At 40.8% G+C, this 21,529-nt stretch overlaps 1 protein-coding gene across 2 annotated transcripts in view; it reads left to right on the top strand.

Annotated features, from left to right (window-relative positions):
- The window catches only part of aff2 (AF4/FMR2 family, member 2), a 204,343-nt gene that overhangs the window by 144,065 nt on the left and 38,749 nt on the right, over positions 1 to 21,529 (top strand). For both annotated transcript variants that reach the window (XM_028009016.1, XM_028009015.1), the window contains exons 9-10: positions 24 to 78; positions 10,456 to 10,493. In XM_028009016.1, coding sequence (XP_027864817.1) covers positions 24 to 78; positions 10,456 to 10,493 — 93 coding nt within the window. The remainder of the gene's footprint in view (positions 1 to 23; positions 79 to 10,455; positions 10,494 to 21,529) is intronic.

Here is a 21,529-nt window from a genome sequence, read left to right as displayed (position 1 = left end):
TGTGTGTGTGGGTGTGTGCGCAGGATGCTGGAGGACGACCTGAAGATCAGCAGTGATGAAGAAGAAGCTGAACAACAGGTGAGGTCGCTCTGCAGTTTATCGTCAAGTTTTGTCGCTATTGTTCACGTTACTATTGTGATAACAATTACGATAAAAATGATTTATTACTTCTTTATTAGGTGACTGTGTGACTGTGACTGTGTGTCAGCGATAACAGCCCCACAAACGCGAATGCTGCTTTTGAAAAACATTCCCATTTGTAATATTCTTCTATAGGACGCCAGTGACACGAGGAAGTGATTTGTATCACTACACATATTAGCTGTATTTAATCGTATTTTCAAAGGTATTGATGTTTATTGATTCCTTCATCGAAAAGAACTGCAGAGAAAACATTAAAAATGACAATACAGACAGTTTTGGGGGCTCGCGGTTTCCTCCTGCAAAGTGACAAACCAGTGCACGCTGAACAACACCGCATGTGCTTTTAAAATAATATATATTAAAAACCACTTGCCACTTTCCTTCTGCTTTAGAATTCTGCATTACAGAAAAATTTGTCATTAGTTCACTTTAGTCAATCTGTAATTCATTTGCCTAGAAAGTTTCAGTTTGTTAGAGGAAGTGTGACCAAAGAAACTGAACTCTGGTCCGCCTACAAACCTAGATCTCCGTTCGGTCGAAGTGAGCTCTGGTGCGGTTCAAATGCATATGTGAACACAAGGAAGCGGACTATCGTGCAGGGCATTCTGGGTAAATACAACCAATACAAAAGTGTTGGTTGCACTTGTGGGGAGAAATGGATCATCATGTTTTTCCAAAGACAAAAAGAGAAATCCTACAGGCACTAAAACCTGACGATGCTCCATCTTTGTTTTCATTTTGTGAAGGAAGAAGTTGCACTCTTCACATGCTTTCATGTTGGTTCCTTCAATGGTTCTTGATGCAGCGCCGCCACAGGCGAGGAGGGGAACAGGCTTTTAGAAGGGTTTGGTCGGTTTGACACAGTTCAGTGTGAAAGAGAATCACAGCAGCTGAAAGTGGAACAAATATTGCTACTTTTGTTCCCAACTGAACCGAATCTACCGGAATACCAGGTGTTAAAACACCTTTAAAACACCAACAAGATCCACTGAAGCTTGTGTGTGTACAAGTTCAAGAGGTACTAACACCGTATTCAACGAAACGTCAGGTAAATATCTTTTAAAGATGGCAATAAATACACTTTCATAATTATTTGCTTATTTTTTTCCCGATGAATCGGAATTTGAATTATTCAAATCAGCCCCATTCACAGCTTAAAGATACTGATACTGGGTACGGGGTCAAACGGCTGCTCTGCTCTGCTGCTAACTAAAGCCAACATATAGAGCTGGAGGAAGCGGCCCTGATGCCATCTGAACACGTAACCTCTCTGATCCGGAGTCGGACACGTTACTGCAGCGCCACGAGGTCGGCTCGGCAGCCGGGCCGGGGGAGACGCTCAGATCCTTCACTCAGCTCCCAGTAAAGCCAGGAATCCGTCTGAGACCTTTTCTTGCTTTTATTTTTTTTAATGAGACCAAACTAGCTGCTGCTGCTGAGATCTCTGAACACGGCAATCTTCAAATGTCATGTTTGTTTGTCGCGTCTGTGCTCTCCGAATCGAATTATAGAAGCATTTCAAGGATCATCGATAAAAGTGCGACTAACAGAAGACTAATTAGGAGTGTCACAGAAAAGTCTGGAGTCCTAAATGAATGGGAAGTCTGGAGGACGGCTGTCATGGTGGCAGGCACAAACTCTCCGAGGAGTTTTTCTTCTTTTCTTTTTTGCTCCTTTTTGTGGTTGTTTAGCAACAGGATCGTGAGAATGCAAGTCTGTTACACACCAGCTCCAGTAAGGAAACATAGAAAGCGCTCATTATTGTCCGACATGCATGAGGTCATTTGACAATAACCGAGTCACCGTTTTTCATGCTTTTGATCAGGTGATTAACTGTACATTTCAAATCATGCAAATGAAAATTATCGCTGTCGTTTCAAGTCATTTTGGGATTCATTGATTCATTGCTTATGGCGACAGGCCTGATTGTGACTAAAACTACTACTGAGGCGGGCATCATTTCTGCTCCACTTCTGACCAGCACACAGATGTCCAGCAGCTTGTTCTTGTGTAAAACATAGCAGCAGTGAACGGAAGTAGCTAAAAGTCTCACTTTTTCCACACTCCATCTGTCACCTTTATTTGTGGCGTAACTTCAGTACCATCATTTTAACAGAAGTTTTGGGTTTGGAAAAAGGCCCAAGCTTCAACGTGTTTGAATCTGGAAGAGTGTGCCCCGTCTGTTTGACGCTTTGTCGTGTTTTATTTTGTCTTTCCCCGCAGAAGCTGTGACGTCATCGTGTTCGGTCCGGGTCCGCCGCATAAGGAATTCAGATTTATCACTGCAGGTCACGTTGAACACGGACGGCGCTGTTGTCTTGTTTTGTTTTTTTTGTTTGTCTTTTTTCCCCGTATGAAAATTGGCAGCGTGGCCTTCTCTTTGCTAATCACTGTCATCACGCGCTAATGATGCCAGAGATGAGTTCAAAGCAGTCAGTGGGGTCCGTGCTTCGGTTCCCTCCCCCCACTGTGCAGACGGATATCAGCGCTCATCATCAAAGAGTCCGCCAGATATTCTCCGTTAATGAAAAGACACGGATTCCTCTCATCCCCTCTTTAACTCCCCGTTTGATTATATAATTACGACCGGGGTAAGACATAATAATTATAAACGATGGCAGGTCATTTATAGTGGTTTTAGTTGTTGTAATTATGCCGAAATGAGATCTTTTAATCACAGATATTCAGTGTGCATTCAGAAGCGCGCCCCGGCGTTGAATTATTTCTGGCGTGGCGAGGAGACGGGATGAAAAAGGAAGGCGTTATTAATTTAGCGTCTCCATGCATGTATTCATTTATTTTTGCTGTCTTTAAAAGGCACTGTGAGTTCTTCGCCAGTTAAACATGTATTTTATTTAAGTAATATTAAATGTCAGTGTTAATAATGTAAACTTCACGTTGCTGCGTTCCAATCAGGCACTTTTTTGTCCCTGACGCCGATCTGGGTCATTTCAGAACAGGCAGTTGGTTGGAGATGCTAACAAAGTCCATGTCTGATACTTCGTTAAGATCAATGCCATGGACAAATGCTCTGAATTTACACACTAAATTTCACCATCACCCAGTCTATATTAATACTGTGATTCTATTCTATTTACCTCAATTACCAGTTATGTTGCTTAGTTGCTAAATCATCTATTTAAATCACCCAGAGCATTATTGATCATTTCTTTGGAAAGAAATATAATAAAAACCACATTGTATAACCAAAATAATAGTTGTTTAGCTGCTTCCTGTTTTTGTTAATCAGGATTAACAAAGATTTTCCAGATGCCGTAATAATGTACAAGGCACATATTTTTGTCCTTTTAGTTGAAATCACAGCTGTTTGTTGGTCACACTATATTGATTTTAGTTGCAGGAACGGGAAAAGTAAAAAAAAACCTCAAATCACTGACAGTGAGTCGTTACTAAATGTCCGTGACAGATCTGATTATTAGGAAGCGAGCACCGGCTTTTACTTTTTGCGATGTTTTGCTTTTTAATGCAACATATTTTGGTGTTGAGCGTTTGTCAAAGGAAGATTTTCCTGTGCTTCATTACAAGATTGTTAGTTTTACACACAGTGTTAAAAAAAAAAAAAAAAAACATGAGGGAGAAACGCTTTTTAGCAACAGCATATTTTTTAAAACTGCCACCATGTTGTGACAGTCTCCTCCTCCTCCTCACCGTCACAGGAAAACTCTGTATCCGCCGTCATCTGTAGCTATGCTAAGGCTATGCTAATCAGCGTTAGCACTCGCAACAGTCTCCGCAGAGTGTGACGTCACGTCAGAACCTGTTGCTTTTCCTTGAAAAAATGTTAACATAAAAACGCATTTCTTCGTCTTATTTCTAAAATATACATAGAGAGAAATGAAGGACTTTACTTCAACATATCTTTTTCAGAAACTTGAACTTTTTCTTTTCAGTTCTCAACCAGAAATAAAGTAGTTTTACTTTTTTTTTTTTTCTTTTTTTTTTACCATTGATCTCTACGGAGCCCTCTAAGGGACATGGGGAATTTTTTTTCTTTTGCGTTCCCTCGCAAAACTTTTGCGTTCCCTCGCAATACTTTTGCGTTCCCTCGCAAAACTTTTGCGTTACCTCGCAATACTGTACTGGTCAGTTATGCAGCATAATTGAATACTGTAAGCCTTTCTTACGGTGGGCGCCGTACTTTCTGCTTTAATATAAGGTTATGTGAGGTTTTTCCATGAATGTTAGAATCTTTTTGTGAAATATCTGAAGTTTTATATCTTTCTTTAGTATAGAAAGGCACCACAAACCTACGATATAAACAGAAACCTTCTGTAAGTAGGAAAGAAATAAAAATACATTATAATTTGGACTATTTCTGAGTTATTATCGTGGGTAATAAATCATCTGACAGTTTTGATTGTGTCTCTGTTGTGTTCGTAGTCTGAATGGTTTAAAGAGCTGCTTTCAGTGCCGCTCCATCTTCGCCTTAACAGACATAAACATGCAGTAAAAAATAAATCGATTTTCAATCAGTGTTTTGCACCAAACAGTTAATAATAATAAACAGGTTTTCACTGAGGCTCTATAAGAGCCATATGAATGAAATAAGTAATTATTGATATGACAGGAGCAGGAGGCTTTGACACTTAGGTGTGTCGACGTGGGAGTGACGTCACCAGGTATGAATGGGAAGGATACTGGCTTTGTGTGTTTTAGGAAGCGGTGAGCGGGGCGGTCAGTCCTTGCAAAGTTTGGAACCTGATCATCAAAATGGAATAAATCGATAATTGTGACAGAACAAAGAAAAGGTTTGGAGTTGATTGATAAACGGACAGATGAGATTCCCCGAGTTAACCCAGAGTTAATCCCTTTACCATCATTAGTTTGTCGTGTTTTTAATAATAAAAACTTGTTAACAGTAAAAACTGTTTGGTGCAAAACACTGATTGAAAATCGATTTATTACTGCATGTTTATGTCTGTTAAGGCGAAGATGGAGCGGCACTGAAAGCAGCTCTTTAAACCATTCAGACTAGAACACAACAGAGACACAATCAAAACTGTCAGATGATTTATTACCCGCGATAATAACTCAGAAATAGTCCAAATTATAATGTATTTTTATTTCTTTCGTACTTACGAAAGGTTTCTGTTTATATCGTAGGTTTGTGGTGCCTTTCTATCCTAAAGAAAGATATAAAACTTCAGATATTTCACAAAAAGATTCTAACATTCATGGAAAAACCTCACATAACCTTATATTAAAGCAGAAAGTACGGCGCCCACCGTAAGAAAGGCTTACAGTATTCAATTATGCTGCATAACTGACCAGTACAGTATTGCGAGGGAACGCAAAAGTTTTGCGAGGGAACGCAAAAGGTTTTGCGAGGGAACGCAAAAGTATTGCGAGGGAACGCAAAGGTTTTGCGAGGGAACGCAAAAGTTTTGCGAGGGAACGCAAAGGTTTTGCGAGGGAACGCAAAAGTATTGCGAGGGAACGCAAAAGTTTTGCGAGGGAACGCAAAGGTTTTGCGAGGGAACGCAAAAGTTTTGCGAGGTAACGCAAAAGTATTGCGAGGTAACGCAAAAGAAAAAAAATTCCCCATGTCCCCTAGAGGGCTCCGTAGATCTCTGATGAAGACGGGCACAGGGAAACTGTTTTGGTAAAAGGAGCACAACGTGTGGAAGAAAGAAAGAAAAAAAGAAGATGGGAGCGACAGAGATCTCGAGATAAAGACAGACGAAAGAAAAGCAGCAGGCCGAACGACGACGATGATGAAAAGCGCGGGGCCCGAGATGAATTCAGCGGCATTTATCTGTGGACGCCGCTAACAGGCTTATAGCAAATGAGTGCATGGTGTATTATCAAGCCTTTATAGCCCCAAGTCAAAACGCAAAAAAAAACACACATTCGTAATCAAACACATGGACGGCCATGTATTACACACATGCGCCCACAGAGAAGCGCGTGCAGCCGTGTAAGGCTCCAGTCCCAAGAATTTATGGCAGCAAACACATAAACACACTCTGACAGTGTGTCCCTCACACACACACACACTATCATTAGTATGCTGTGGCAGAGCGCGGTGAGGGCAGCAGAGGAGGATGATGAATATGTTTTTGGCAAAGAGCAAAAGAGACGGAGGATAGGAGGGAATTGGAAGACGGCGCGCAGGAAGGAGAGATGGAGGAGAGAGAGGGAGAAGGTGCGGCGACGGGAAGTGGAGAGCGGCGCCTAATGACTACAGAAACTGACAGGAAACAACAAGCCAATTTACCGGTGCGGGGCTGTCCTTTGTCCCTGACCCCGATCCCCGTGGTCCGAGCTAAGTCGGGCTCAAAAGGTTCCGTCTTCACACGAACTCGTCAAAACTCCCCCGAATTTGAGCAAGGTCGAGTTTGTCGAGTAAAAACGGCAAAAAAAAATAAAAAAAATACGAGGAGGTTTGTTAATTCTGAGGTGTTCTCATATTTCTTTTTTTTTGTTTGTTTTTTGCAGTGTGTGTGCTGTTTGCCTGACGTGTAACATTCAGCAGGAGAGCTAGTCGGAGGAGAGTTCGGTTCGGTAAAGCGTCAGGTGAAGGAAGGGTGGTAGAAACATCCGGCGAACTCAATCTGGTCGGCTTATCTCAGGCTATTTATAAAACACTACAATGAGAGTCACCTGCAGGCACTTTGCAGAGGACAGTCCAGTTCAGTCAAATCTATTCAGTTTTGGTCCGGTGTGGAATGAGCGATATGACAGGAAGTGAGACGCAGCAGGCAGTGCGCAGCGAGCGCGGGGGGCTTCCAGAGACGTCTGACCGGAGAAACTCCTCGCTCAGCAGAATCTGGTCCTGGTGAGATTCACAACAGGTTGTATTTGAGGCACTGAACGGATGTGAAGTTCCTGCATCAGGATGATGAGCGGATGACGTTTGCACGTCGGACACGTTGCTAGGGGGAATACCGGGACTTGTAAGCCACACCCCTTTTTGGTTCCACCGTCAACTGCACGCTCTGAATGCACACAAGACCCATCTTTGGAAGTATGGGCCACACAAAGACCACATGGAAACATTTTTAAACGTCTGGGCCTCTTATCCACCGATGGATGGATGAATGGATGAGATGTGAAATAATCCTTATAACTTTGTTAGCTGTTATCCTCACAGTGCTTAGAGATAATCCGTAGCTTGTCTGTGGCTTTGTGACCTTTTTTCCTAAATCAATCCTGCCACAAAAGCAAGAGCATGTAACTTTTATAAAGAAAAAACAAATTAAAAATGTATATGTTTGTTAAAACTGTCACTATGCCCTGACAGATAAGCCAGGAAAAGATCAGTCTCCGGTGCCTCCTTCCCTACTATTGCCATCTGAAGAAATTATCACTTGGACCAGAAACAACCATTCAGAACCAGGGGGAGGGTCTTATCGCTGTCAATCAACACAACAGTCATGCTGCTAAATGTGCTTACGGTGGAGAAACAACTTGCCTATCCGTTTATCCGTCGTCATCTTTTAGACATGTTTCTTGTCCTACACACCTGAATTAAATGACTAACCTGCCCCTCTAGCAAACTGTCGTACTCTACAGAGCTCTGCTAATGAGCTAACATTAGAGCCAGGTGTGCTGAAGCAGAGAGACATCTAAAAGTTACAGGACTCCTAACCTCAAGGACTGGAGTTTGAGACCTCCGACTTAAAGGATCTGCTGCTGCCATCTTGGTACCGGATGCCAAGAGTCCAAGCCGTAACCGGTCAGTAATGTTTGGCATCACAACTGCAAGCAACACACCACCGCAACGAATCACCTCAGATCCGGATCGCTGCCACTGAAAATTCCCCTAAATGTGGCAATTTCCTAAAGCGAAGATTCAGTCGCTGTTGTACTTTCAGCCAGGGAGCAAGAGTTGCATCAGGAGAACAGATTTCATAGTCGGTGTTCAGGTGTTAGCGCCGCTTTATGCAGTCTCTCGTGCTGAAACAAACCGTGAGGACAAGCACCGAATTTATTGTCTGGTTTCTGTTTAAGACGTCGTGGGCGTCTTGTTAAGTCTTCAACGCCAGGCCTGCTGTGAAACACCGGGACGTCTGGCACCCACATAAAAATAGGGAATCGTATACGTCTCACAGCTCTTTAAGCTCTCTTTTAGCTTTTGTTTTATTTTTTTTCTCCTCTTCCTTTTTGTCGGGAACAACACGTCCAGCTGCTCTCCGACGGCAGAGACTCCACGTCTAAACGCTGGCCAGGTTGTGCTTTATTTAAATCCGAGCCGAGCCACCAGCCGGGTTAATATATTCACACATAGATCTTCTCCGCGAGCTTCCCTCAAGTCTCCAAAAGCCAAATATCTGAGGAGGTTTGTTGTTGCAGCCTGCAGTTCTGCATCGATCTCTCAGAAACTTCACTGGCTCAGTTAATCACCTTATTCCTAGAGAGGGCAGGAAACAACAAGCCGGAAAGGAGAAAATGTCCTTTTTCTTCTTTTTAGTGTTCAGTAATTCATTTTAATTGCTGAGCAACAGTCCTGGAAGAGAAAACACTGGCTTGACATTTGGAGAATTGGGTTTTCTTTCGTTCGTTTGGTTCTGTTTTGTTTTTGTTTTTTTGTAATTGACGTACAGAGCTGAAGAATGGTGAGGAAGAGGAGGAGGGGCTTTCCTGCCAAACAATCACCCGATTCGTTTACTGAAAGGGATAAAAGTTGAAAAGGGAATAAATTTGCTTAATATCTGCAGACTATGGTGAATCATCCCGGTTTTATTTTTCTGTATGCTTTATATATACATTTCCACCGCTCCAAATAAACACAGGTTAGAGTCACTGCACTGCAAGTCATACCAAAATCTTTTGTCTTTCATATTGTGTGTCAAAATGTCTGATTTAAACCACTAATACTTCCTGAGTTTTCTGTTCTATGCTACTGCTATTAGTGTAGCAAGTAGCATCGCACAAATGTATAGTTTTAATTACCGTAAGCACCAACAACTTCATAGAACAGCTAAATATAATTTTACTCATAATTGAAAAGCATGAAAACATGTTATATTATATAATACATAAATTATGAAGTATATGTAATTAAAATATTGATTTGGTGTCAATACCACTGATGACGGAGTGGCATCAGTGGTATCGACAAGAAAATGCATCATGAAAAACCATGTGTAAATAATAAAAATGACTAAATCTCACATTGCAGTGGCAACAACATAATTTACATGCATAAATGAGCAAAGAGAGTAAATAAGTTTGTCTTCTTCCCACTCCTTTTTGACGTAAGTGCATCCTTGTGTGTGTCTAAATACAGAATTATTATATAAAACAAGAATTGGATGACTCAGATAATGTATTATTCTATGTTCACTATATATTTTTTCTTTCTTTTTTTTTTTTTACCTATTAAGGGGCATAGAATATATTTTTTTCTTTTATATGCCTCAGAATTAAGCAATAATTGGCTTTAACAGAAATTCATAACCCTTTAGCTTTTTCACCTTTTCTCATGTTAAACTTCAGTTTATTTCAGAGATTTTATGTGACAGACCAAAACAAAGTAGTATACAAATAGATTAAAAATCACATGGTTTTTAATAATTTTTTAAAAATGTCTTCCCCTAATGTTAGCGCGCTACACTAACACGGTATTTCGCAAAAGCTAATGCTAACACGCTAACTTCAATTCAAATTGTATCTGTCCTTGAAATACTACAACCTTCAAGCACCAGTTTACTGTTGGCATTATAATTAACATATTCTATACTGCTCTTAGATATTGTATTTATGTTTATGCCTTGTTTTCTACTGCCCATGTTTTATTTTATTTTTCTTTGGAGTAAAAAGCTAAAACGTGAGGAGAGGAAATGGAACTGCTGCGTAAACCGTCTTCACTCACTTCAAAATAAGAGCATGAATATAATAGGCGGACTACGTGAAAAATTCTCAGCAGTCGAGAAACAAAACATTGACAAAGATGTCGACCTTTATTCAACTGTAAGTTTACAAAACAACCAAGTAAATTAGCGCCTCAGAATTTATCTGGAAATGTTCATTTAGAGGACGCTAAGTGCGCTAAATGGTTTAAAGTAAGCTAACATACTAACAGAGAAATTAGCTCCACTATTAGCATGTTGAGAACGCTGCAGCTCCTGTGTCCAGTCGTAGCTATTTTAGAGTTATTTATGCTACTCTTGTTGAAATTTCATCCAGTTAAAGCTAAATTATTCACAAGTTTGGGACAAACAGCGATTTTTGAAGCCACCAAGGGATCAAAGTCCTCGCTGTCGATGGTGGAATAAGTGTATCAGTCAAAGCCAGCTGCTGAGGCCGAGTGTCTAAATCTCTCTCTCCGTGTCTGTGTCCGTACAGGTGTCTGACAACACCAAAGCCAGAAGCGCAGCGCTGAGGTAAGACTAGTCCCGCTCCGTGACGGTGTTTTTTTTTCTTTTTCTTTTCTTTAGCCCCTTTAAATGTGTCGCGTTGTGTTTTTGGCTGAGAGAAATGTTAGTGAAAAACCACATTTGGTCTGAATGAGGACAAGCTGTTACAGCCAAGAGAAGAAGCTATAAATAAACGTCCTCCGGCCCGAAACGCACAGTTGCAGCGGCCGGTTCTGGATGAATCCCTGGACGTGTCTTTTAACGCGGTTGTTTCCCGGAAGCGCCGTTCAGGCCAGAGACGTCACGGCGCAGCCGACGTTGAGTTAAACAGGAAAGACGGAGCGGGGTAAGAGTGGTTCATTTTTCAGCGTTGGGAATATTTCAAGGTTATCGCAGCCGAGGTTAAAGCGCCAGAGTTTTAATTGACTGAAGCATCGGAGATGACAGGTGACCCCACGATGACCCCAGTCAGCTGCCTGCGCTCACTCCTCAGCTCCGCCGCGCTCGCTTTTTAAGGCTGCGCACGTCTGACACGCTCAGTATGTGTGATACCTTTTAATGTTTTTTTTAAAAGGTTTTCTGCATGAAAGATTGTAACTCAAACCAAAACTTCTTTGCTGGTTTATACGCTCTGTTTTATTCTGCTACAACATGGAGTCACTAGTTCAATCTAAATCTGAGTTGCTGCAGTCTTAATACTGATGAGAAAAGATGCCATGTTTATGGAATTAAAATCCAACAATCACTGTCATTAAAGAGAAAAAAAAAACAACACTTTTGTGCTTTACGAGGACAGCTTTAGATCTCGTATTAAAAAACAACTGGGATTTAAAATGTTTGTCTGGTGGAACATGCAGATGCATCCTCTGAGGTTATGAAGGTGAAGACAATGCAGCGTTTTGTTTCAGGATGGGAGTAGGTGTGACAGAAATCAGTGTTTGAGAGAGAGAGGAAAGAGGACTATTCTCATGGAGCCAACATGCTACGAATGTAGCTAAGCAGCTCGATTTCCCTTGAGAATTTTCTCCATCACTCGCTAAACTAATTTCCAAGAATTGGAAACAGATTCCCAAGGAGAGATTTTGAAAAAAGAACTAATGGATTTACTTGTTTTTTTAGTTTTTTTTTACATAAATGACAAATACAGTAGACCCAGTAAGCCCAAACCCACTCTGGTTGTCTGTGCTGGAAACCTCAATGACAGTAAACCCGTCTGTATGGACTACTTCATATCTGTCTGACTTTGTTTCTATTGACTTGATTGGCACCTGTTCACATAGATTAGATGTTAAAGCATTTTTGATTGGAATTCAACAGAATAGCTGAAGCAGAATCTTATTTCCTGTTTGTAGGAACAATCACAAAGTAATTGTGATTATTTGATAGACAGACAGACAGACAGACCTACTTACTTACTTACTTACTTACAGATAGCTAGCTGGTTAGATAACCAGATGAATAGATAGTTTTGTTCAGAGTTTAACTGTGCTGGATAAAAGTCATTGGTGGAAGAATGTTGACGATGATCTGACCAGGTCTATTTGTGTTGCAAGAGTCAATGAGTTGTGTGTGTTACGAGTCCAAACCAGAAGTGACTGCAGCTAGCAGGCGACAGCAGAAGTTACAGTGTCATCATTAAAGACTTCTCTGCTGGTGGTGAAAGCCTTCATGTTGAGCCTTCAGCTCTGTGTGGGCAGCTCGTGATTATCTACTGGTTAGGCGTTAATATCTGGAAGGAAACGTCGTCCGCTTTATCATCAGACAGGATCTCGCTGTTAAATAAGACAACCACTGTGGATGCATTCTGCAAACAGATGACTTGGTTGAGTTTTTTTTATCGTTCTTTTTTTCCCTAGAGATTTTCTAAAGCCCTGACTGATTAAACCATCCAGATCTTTTGCATTTTGCTTTTTTTTTCCTTAAGAAATGAGGCGATCTGAGTTTGCGGTCTGAATGCATTAGTATGCCAGTCTGGAGTGTGTCTGTATGTGTGTATTGGGGGGGGAAAGAGGGAGTGTGGGGGGAGTTGTAGGGAGAAAGTGAGTGTGCTTCATGTCTGTGTGTGCCCCGGGCCATGTGTTACTCTGCTACTGCTAATGAGCCCATTCACTCTGCAGCCCAATCTACTGAGCAGCACACACACAGACTGCAGGGACTCTGGGACTGGAGACGCTGCGAGCGATCCACTGGCTTTATCCCCCACGGACGACAGCGCTCGCTGTTTAACCCGCAATTCTCACACCGCCCTTACAAACATCCTTATTTTAGCCCGGCGCCGACAGCCTCATCCATACACCGACAGACTCACGCATACATGTTATCACACCGCCACGATCTTTTGTCGAGGGTAAAGCGCCCGCAGTGACGGGGATTTGTCTCTTTCAGACTTCTTGTTGCTACGCCGAGAGCTGCGCTGAGCTGCCGGCGTTTTTTGGGGTTTTCGTAGCCGACGCGAGCGGTGACGCAAGCCTGCTCAGACATGAGCGGATCGATGCGCTCCGACGAAGTAAAGCTCATCAAAGATGAATGCGCTCGCGTTCGGGATGGGTCAGACGTGGCAACGGGTTGCCGAGGAAGGGCCGTCAGGTCTGCTGTCTGTGGTCGCAGAGGAGGAATCCAGGGATAGTTAATGTGGGGGGAAAAAATGCTGCTAATAACTGCTCTGCTCTCTTTCTCAACTCTGACGCTTTCATATAAGATTCACTCTGGGCTCAGAGTAAATTCTTCATGCTTGAACAGAAGGCAGCTAGATTTCTTTTCTCTTTTTTTGGCTTTTTGAAGGTATTTCAATACACTGAAAGGCATTTCTGGGAGCGAATCGTTTCTGACTAGCTGAGGGAAACCAGATGGCCTGGATGGATTTACAGAGCCTCGCAAGAGTCTTCAGATCTCTTAATTTTTTGTTTGTTTTAATTTCATGCCTAACACAATTTTATATTCACCTTCTTAAACAATAAACCAAGACAAAATAGTGCATTGAAGACAAGCGGAATTACAGGTGTTGTAATAGTGAAGTGTGTGGCAGACGGGACGTTTTTCATCAGAGAATAGTGTGAGAATCTTTAGTGAATTTATTGAATTTGGACTAAACTCTCAAAATGGGAATTAAGATTGTTATCTCTAAGAGTCGCTCTTCTAAGAACGTGGAAATCGTGTGTGGGGATTGTCATGAAGTTCTTCCTCTAGGAACATTTTGGGGAATTTTAGTGGAAGCTTTAGATTTTTATGTGAATTTTTTCGAATGCGTATTTTATGCTCTCATGCAGCCAAAACGTATCACAGGCTTCTGCAAGCAAGTTCAAATTAGAAAAATGATTTAACGCTGAACGGTGCGGACCCATCGTCCTTCCATGTTGGATCCGTGGGGGGCCTGAAGTGGCACATTGGGAGGGCTTGGAACCTTTTTATAACTGCTTGCAGTTCTACACTCCGTAAAATATCACAATGAAACGAAGCAAAGTGACAATGAATATACCTGTAAGTAGACAATATAAGAACTTTAAGTAAAAACTATTCATTTCATTATGTTTGCGTGGTGCAATTCCTGGGGCGGAAACATATGTCAATTAAAGCCAAGGAGTTCCCACTGGATACAAATGATTTGTTATTCAGTATGATTACATTCTACTTGATCATTTTGAGTTGACAGAAATAATTGAAAATTTCTAAAAAAAAAATCAACATACTAATACGCAAAACTGGACGGTCCTTTTTTTTAGTGTGTGTTTTGACGTGTGTGTGTCACTTCATGTTTACGCCGAGAGACAACAGAAACCAAAACTCTTAACTTACAAAGAGTAAGGTTTACATCACAAAATATGTGTGGGAGTTTTAGCAATTCAGTAAGTGTCACTGGTGTAGTTTTAAGAAAAGCTGACTGTGAACAGAAAAATACAATCACTTCAGTATTCAGATCCCAGTAGATGAGAGATGCAATCCTGTTACGTCAGATTGAACTAAATCATTTCTTAAATCCAGATGCCGCTCCGTCGAGGCTATCCACATGTAGCGACCGTGACGATGCTACAACATGGCACATGTCATGAGGAATTCTCTTTAAGTAATCCATCTTTGGTCTGCTGTAGTGAAAACCAACCCAGTCAGTCAGAATGTAACCGTATTCCCACTTCTGCCGTCCCTCGAATTGTGAATCCTCTGAATCCAGTCGTGCTCTAATCTGGCTTGTTATGAATTTCCCGTCTGCTGGAAAGGAAAGCAAACAGTTTTGATGGCAGGATCTAGTTTTCCTCAGAGCCATTTAAAGTAGATGTGGCAAAAACGTCCAGTTCTGTCTGTTCTGGGGGGCCGAGTCGGAGACAGGAGAGGAGACGACACACCGAACAAGAACCGAGCCCAGCTGGCCCAACCAAACCTGGATCCAAATTCATCTGACATATTGTTTCATCTCAGATCCACAGTCACTTTATTTTGGTAAATCAACATTACAAAAAACAAAAACAGAACAAAATAGGACTTTACAGACCAATAATTTACCAGAAGCAAAAAAGCCTGACGCCGTCCTGGACTCAGCAGCCAGCAGAAATGAACGATATCTACTGTTCATGTACATGAGTATATACACGGATTTATATGTAAATATGCATGTATTTATATATGTATAATTACACATACATTACATACACAAATGGCTACGCAATACATATGTATCTACATAGCAGTAGCTTTTATCATTTTAAAGCTCACCACAAATAAAATAACTTGAAATCATCATTCAATTCATTCCACAGTTTCACACCAATAACTTAGTTTTCTCTTTGGCTTGTTCAAATATTAACAAACCTCGTAAATTATACCTACTCTCTCTCTCAAATCATTTCTGAATTGCAGAAGGAAGACTTTTGTTCAAAGCTTCATGCACTATTGCCAGTTTCTTTATACGCACAGTGTCTCTGAATTTAAAACTGTTATTTTAAATAAAATGTTCATTATTAAGCCTACCAGCAATTTTTTTGTAACTTAAATAATATGTCAATAGTTGTTTTATTTGCATTTTCAACTTCACTACGCTGGGATGTTTTTGTTATGACCAGGGGCGGAGCTAAGGGGAGAGTCGGGAGGGAGGAGGGGGGCCCAGGCCCCTTCTGATTGACACAAATAGGGGAAGAAGAAAAGAAATATAAATGTGAGGGATGTGGAGAAATAAAAGTATAAAACAAGATTAAAATGATCTGTCAATCAATCATTTAAATCTTGTGTGTGTTGGCATTTTCATGCGCCTCCTTTTCCCCCAAAATAGTTTTGGACCCCCCTCCTGCCCCTCACAATAAAACTCTGGCTCTGCCACTGTTTCTGACATTGGATGTTTTTTCCCCACTGATGTCTTTAAAACCAAGGAGTCTTTTTTTTTTTGTTGTCGTTGTTTGTTTTATTTTTTTTTTAGCAACATTTATTTTAAGGCTGTTTATCAGCAGTGGAAACAAACATGCAGGGTGCTGTGTTCTGCACATTATTTTTCGTAAAAGTGTTTCAGAATATTAAAAAAATATGAAATACATCAGTTTAAAAAAAAAAAAATCTCCTCAGAGTTGAGCGCTTTCACATCTGTGATCAGTGACAGAGGTGTCCTGGCAGCTCACAAACAGACGGGATGAGACGCAGGGTGGGCGGGGGGGGGAAGCAGCTCGGTTTCAACGTGACAGAAGTTGAAAAGCGAGACGCCTCCTCAAGCCGAGTCGCTCCTGCCACGCCGGGAAGCGTTACAGTACACATGTAGGAATGGGAACCTGTGAGCGCCTTCCCCACAGTAATGGCCCCAGGCAAGCGCCCCAAAACAAACACGTGGCAATTCAAAGCTCAGCCTGCTTTCATCGCTTTATAAAGGCTGAGCGGTTTTTAATTAATTATCAAACTACTGTGATAACCACAGAGCTGACGATAAGAGCTGTTTATCAGGTCTGTTTTAGGTAACTGTATGTCTGTGACTGTAAATGTTGCCGCACAAACACAATCTGTTCCCGTTATAAATGTGGGCAACACTTTGTCAATATTCCGCTAACGTAAAAAAAAAAAAACCAACACAATTTTGCAATCACGGTTTCCGTTTAATAAAAAACACAATAATAATCAAAACGTCTTAAAATAAACACGCCACGTCATCATCCTCCTACTACTTCCTGTCATCTTCTTCATGGTTCATGCACCGGAAACATCTGGTTGCTGATCATGTGATGCCAAAAAAGTACAAATAAACTACCATATTTTCCGGACTAGAGCGCACCTTACTATAAGCCGCATCTACAAAGATTTTTTTTTAAAACTGGAAACCTACATATATAAGCCACACCGGGCTACAACCCACTGGTATCTCCGCCGCTCTCGGTTTTCCACAAGGACGCAGCAGAGGGCTGCGTTGTTAATAAATCTACTATTAAGGACGTAGCGCCGAACCATGGATTCGTTCATGCTGAGCTTATGGGCTACATCGATCTGTAGCCCTCAACGTAAAAGCTGCATCATATGAACTTCTTCGTGTTGCTTCCACGATAAGGGAGTTTGAGTTTGAAAACATTTCTCAGTCGTGCCTGCTGCTAGCATTTGCTTGTTCTAAATGAAAATCAGCACTTTCTTCTTTGACTTCCAATGATTCACTTCCTGCTAAAGAGCCCCCTGGTGGTTGAAGACAAATCCACAGAAAAGACGCACCGGTTTTAAGCTGCGTGGCTCAAAGCGTGGAAAAAAGTAGAGGCTTGTAGTCCGAAAAATAAGGTAATTTCAATTCGGCCAAAAACAAACCCCAACTCATCTTAGCACAAAAACCTTTTATTGAAAATCAAGATTCTTTTGTTTTCGACATTGCCGTGTTTCCATTAAGCAAATTTATTTTCAAAATGTCAAATTGCTCAGTTATGCGTTTAACGGAAATGTGGCTATTCCGAAACTCTTGAAAAGTTCTTGAAACTTGAAAAACAAATAATGATTTGCTTTAGGACACCAGTCACATAATGACGTGATTTATATCACTGAACTACTTTATTGGTATTTATTAATACTACCAATGACAAAAACAACGGGGAAGAAAATAGTAATAGTAAAAAAAATAACAATCCAAACAATATGGTTTTTGGGTGGATTTTGAACATCATGAATTAAAATTTATCAAGACAATAAATTAAAATGATCATGAAGAGAAATTTATCGCAATACGTGATAAATGATATCACGATGTCCACCCCTTTTTTTAATATCGTCACCTTCATAAAATAGTAGCCCAAGTCCATTTTTGCCATCAAGGTCACGTTTTTAGGACATGTAAGCAGAATTAAAGACGTAACCTCAGCTGACAGATCTGTTCTTTATAGATGTTTTTTTTTCTGGCTGAAAGGTGCACACCCTGTAAATAGGTGCGTAAACGCGCCCGTCCACACGCTGGGTGTAATGAGGAAGTGAGGCGGGGGCCGGAGGGAGGGCGAGGGCCCAGCTATGCAGCAGGAAGCTCTGCCAAGCGGAGAGCGGACCCCGGGAGCTGGAGGCAGACGACAGATGAACTGGGCCCAGATGGTCCTCACCCCTTTACTTCGCCGCCCGCTTTGCATATTTTCACACACCTCCACGTTTGTTTCCGATGAGGTACATTTACCTTCTCTCTGCCGTCCCGCTTCTGTTTCACCTTAAATCCCTTCCACTGTTCACCCCAGTCTAATCTAACAGAGGATGATCTGTACGATTTCAGAGCCGAAGAACTATTTAAGAAATTTGTCCTGGAAAAAGCTCGCTTTGGTATTTTGGAAAGAAAAAGAAATAGTTCCATCTGTTAAATTATGTCTGGAGGAAATGCTGTCATCTGGAAAGAATGTGGTTCTCATCAGTAAACAAGTTGAAATGATTTAGATATTCAGATAAATCAGACTCGGCAACCCTTTCCACAATATATTGATCGCTCTGAAGAAGGTTTGATTTGATTCGGAGATGTTAGTCACAGGAGAAGAGTTGTTCTTGTTTATTAATGCCGCTTTTGTTTCATCTTTCTAATTTTTTATGTTCAAGTGAGGAAAAAAAGAGGACAAGACAGTGTTGATGTGTTGATTTTCTCCTCAATAAAACTGTTGAAATTGAGCATTTTGTCACATTGCAACCACAAACCTTAATCTTAATTCTTTAGCAATTTATAAGAAAGACAAAGTAGCATATTTTATTGAAGTTCCTTTCTTTGTGCAATCAAATTGGATGGAGAGCCTCTGCTACCAGCGTTTTTTTTTTATATATACCTAATTGAATTTGTGTCTGGACTTTGACTGGACCATTCCTGCATGTCATTACATTGTGAACCTCAGCCTCAATTTCATTTTTTTGTTTTTTTGTTTTTTTTACCGAAAAGAATCTATTTCACGGTTTATCTTTATGGGCTTCCCTGTCCAGCTTTGCTGAAGAAAGGCTGTCCCCATATCACGATGCTGCCACTACCATGTTTCAAAGTTAAGTCAGGGCGGTGTGCAGTGATGGATGGATGAACATGTTTTTGTTGGTTTGCAGCCATGCCAGCCTCTTTCCACGGCGCAGTGAACTTCCATCTAATCTATTTTTCCTCATAACAAACCGTTCATTTGATTCGGGCTTTCTGAACCAAAGGAAAATACTCTGGAGGTTTCCAAGACGTAAAAACACCGCAGAGCAAATTAAACCCCTTAAAGGTCCTTTTCTCATTTTGCCAAAACAAAACAAAAAACGAAGGCTTTTGGCAAAAATATTTTTGCGCTGACGAGACAAAAGTGGAACCTTTTTGAAGGCGCGTGTTTCCATTACACACTTGGCAAAAACTTACCACAGCGTTTAGGAAAAAGAGCTGTTATCCTTAATTTATTTAATGATTTACTCTTTGGTCTCTCTTTCCCACGTCTACCTTGGATTAATTAAAACACGGAATGTCAAAAAAGGGAAAACCAAAAAAAAATCAGGAAATAACTACCAATAGAGTTACGATGGAAGCACAATATCATAACCCATATATGTTTAAGAACTTTATTTTAGTTGTGTAGCTCAGTACCTCTGTACTGTTTTTGTATGCGCTAATCAGTGAATAATGATAGAAATAAAGGGAAAACGAAGTGGTGGCGGTACTGTGATGGTCTGTAGTTTCAGGACTGGACGACTTCTTCCCGTAATTGATGGAACCATGAAGAAGAAAGTTGATCCATCAGTTCGCAGCTGGAATCCATGAAACACACCAGCAGCAACAGCTCAGAAAATAAAAACGACGAAAAAATTAAGGTCTTGTTTGGCCTAGTTAAAGTCCAAACTTAAATCTGATGGTTTGACCTGAAACAAGAGGTTGTTTGAAAATCTTTAATTGCAGCTGAATTGAAGGAGAACTACTGTGTAAAATGTACTTTTTTGCGCTTTACATCATGTTATAATGTTATTCTCTCATCAGGAACATGCGTGGAGTGTTGCCTGGATTCTTTCATGCATATCTGAGAAATCCTTTAATCTCCATGGCAACCATTCAGCTGTGCAAAACGCCTAGCTCCACTTTTGAGGATGAAGCGCCTCGTCTGAGGAGGAGCTTCACAGAGCAACCTTCCTCTGAAACTCTCCCATTCAGCTCCTTCAGACTAGCCAGCAGCAATTAGCAAACAGCTGGTGGAACTGAGCATCAGCTGAGCTCATTATAGGAGCCACTTCTCAGTGAAGCGCTGGTAAAAAACGTTGCTAAAGGGTTAATAAAGGAGCCATGTTGTGATGACTTCCTGAAGGCGGAGTTTCAGAAAGAGCAGGAGCTTCTTAAAGAGACAAATACCCAATTTCAAGGCGTTAAATTAGGAAATCAAATTTATTTTAAAATATTTTATATATATAGTATCTATATAACAACTGAAGTAACATAGTTACATATTTGTGACATATACATGTACTATGTGCCTGAAAAACACAAAATACTGCCCCTTTAAAACAAGATTCCTCTAGGGATTTAAAAAAGCTTCTCTGCTCTTATTGCAAACTCATTTATGTGGGACAATCAATCAATCAACCAGTTTATTCACTCAGTTTTACAAAATTCATCGTTAAATCACAATCACATTCTCTTACAACATTTACTATAAACACTACTAATTTGCCCTACTTTAAAATTAAAATGCAAATGTAAGAATTTCAATTACGTCAATAGTCATCATTTCCCCCTACAACTATAAAGAGCATAAAGTAGACACAGAAAGTTAATTGATCACTGATTTGAATGTTAAAATGTTATATTACTGAAGTTGGATTCTTTACTGATGAGTAATCTGAATACAAAAGATAACAGTGAAATGTGAATCCCCTTGCGGACAGGTTCACCCTCCATTTAAGCCGTTTTAAGCTAGCTAACAGAGTCAGTGATCCTGTGGGTCCTGTGAGGCCCACTGGACGTATCAAACCAAAGAATCCTTCTTTCTTTTTCTTTTTTCTTTAACGGCTTTCATTTCCCCTGTTGTTGCCTGTGATCTTATCAGACTGGTAAACAGACAGAGCCTCTGCTGGAGCGTGAGTATCTGACAAAGACTGCACTGTAAGCCTTATCTGTGTTGCTCTTGCTACGTTGACACCAGCACGCGCTGAAAGATAGACTGAAGCCTCTGGGGTCTCAATAAGGGCCGCCATGTTTTGGGTTTTTTTTAATGTGAAAATTTGTATTTACAGTGCGGTGAACACACACAGTGTGTGTGATCAAGATCTCGCTTGTTTTTGCTTTATTTTTGTCACAAAATAAATGTCTGACATCAAACTAATTTTAACATCAGACAGACACGGTGCTGCTAGAACCATAACCGGGGAACCTTCAGAAATTATCTGAAACATTATGCAAGACAGCCAAACTACACTAGTTAGTTACTTTACTGTTGTGCAAATGCAACATATGTTGACATTAGGGTCACTTTTATAAGCTTGAACTAAAAATGAATTCAACTTAACCTTCCTCAAGCAGCTTTCTCTTGCTTTTCCTCTACCTCGGACTGTCGTCTCTATTTTACTTCACTGAAAGCGGCGCAGCGCACAGTGGCCAGCTTCACAACCACACAGGCAGGAGCCAGAGGTGTTGGGTTTCAAAATGGATTAAATTGTAACAT

The sequence above is a fragment of the Xiphophorus couchianus genome, chromosome 23 (assembly GCF_001444195.1).
Source record: "Xiphophorus couchianus chromosome 23, X_couchianus-1.0, whole genome shotgun sequence".
Taxonomy (NCBI): Eukaryota; Metazoa; Chordata; class Actinopteri; order Cyprinodontiformes; family Poeciliidae; genus Xiphophorus; species Xiphophorus couchianus.
The sequence above is the reverse complement of the archived record's forward strand: the minus strand, read 5'-3'. Positions and strand labels throughout refer to the sequence as shown.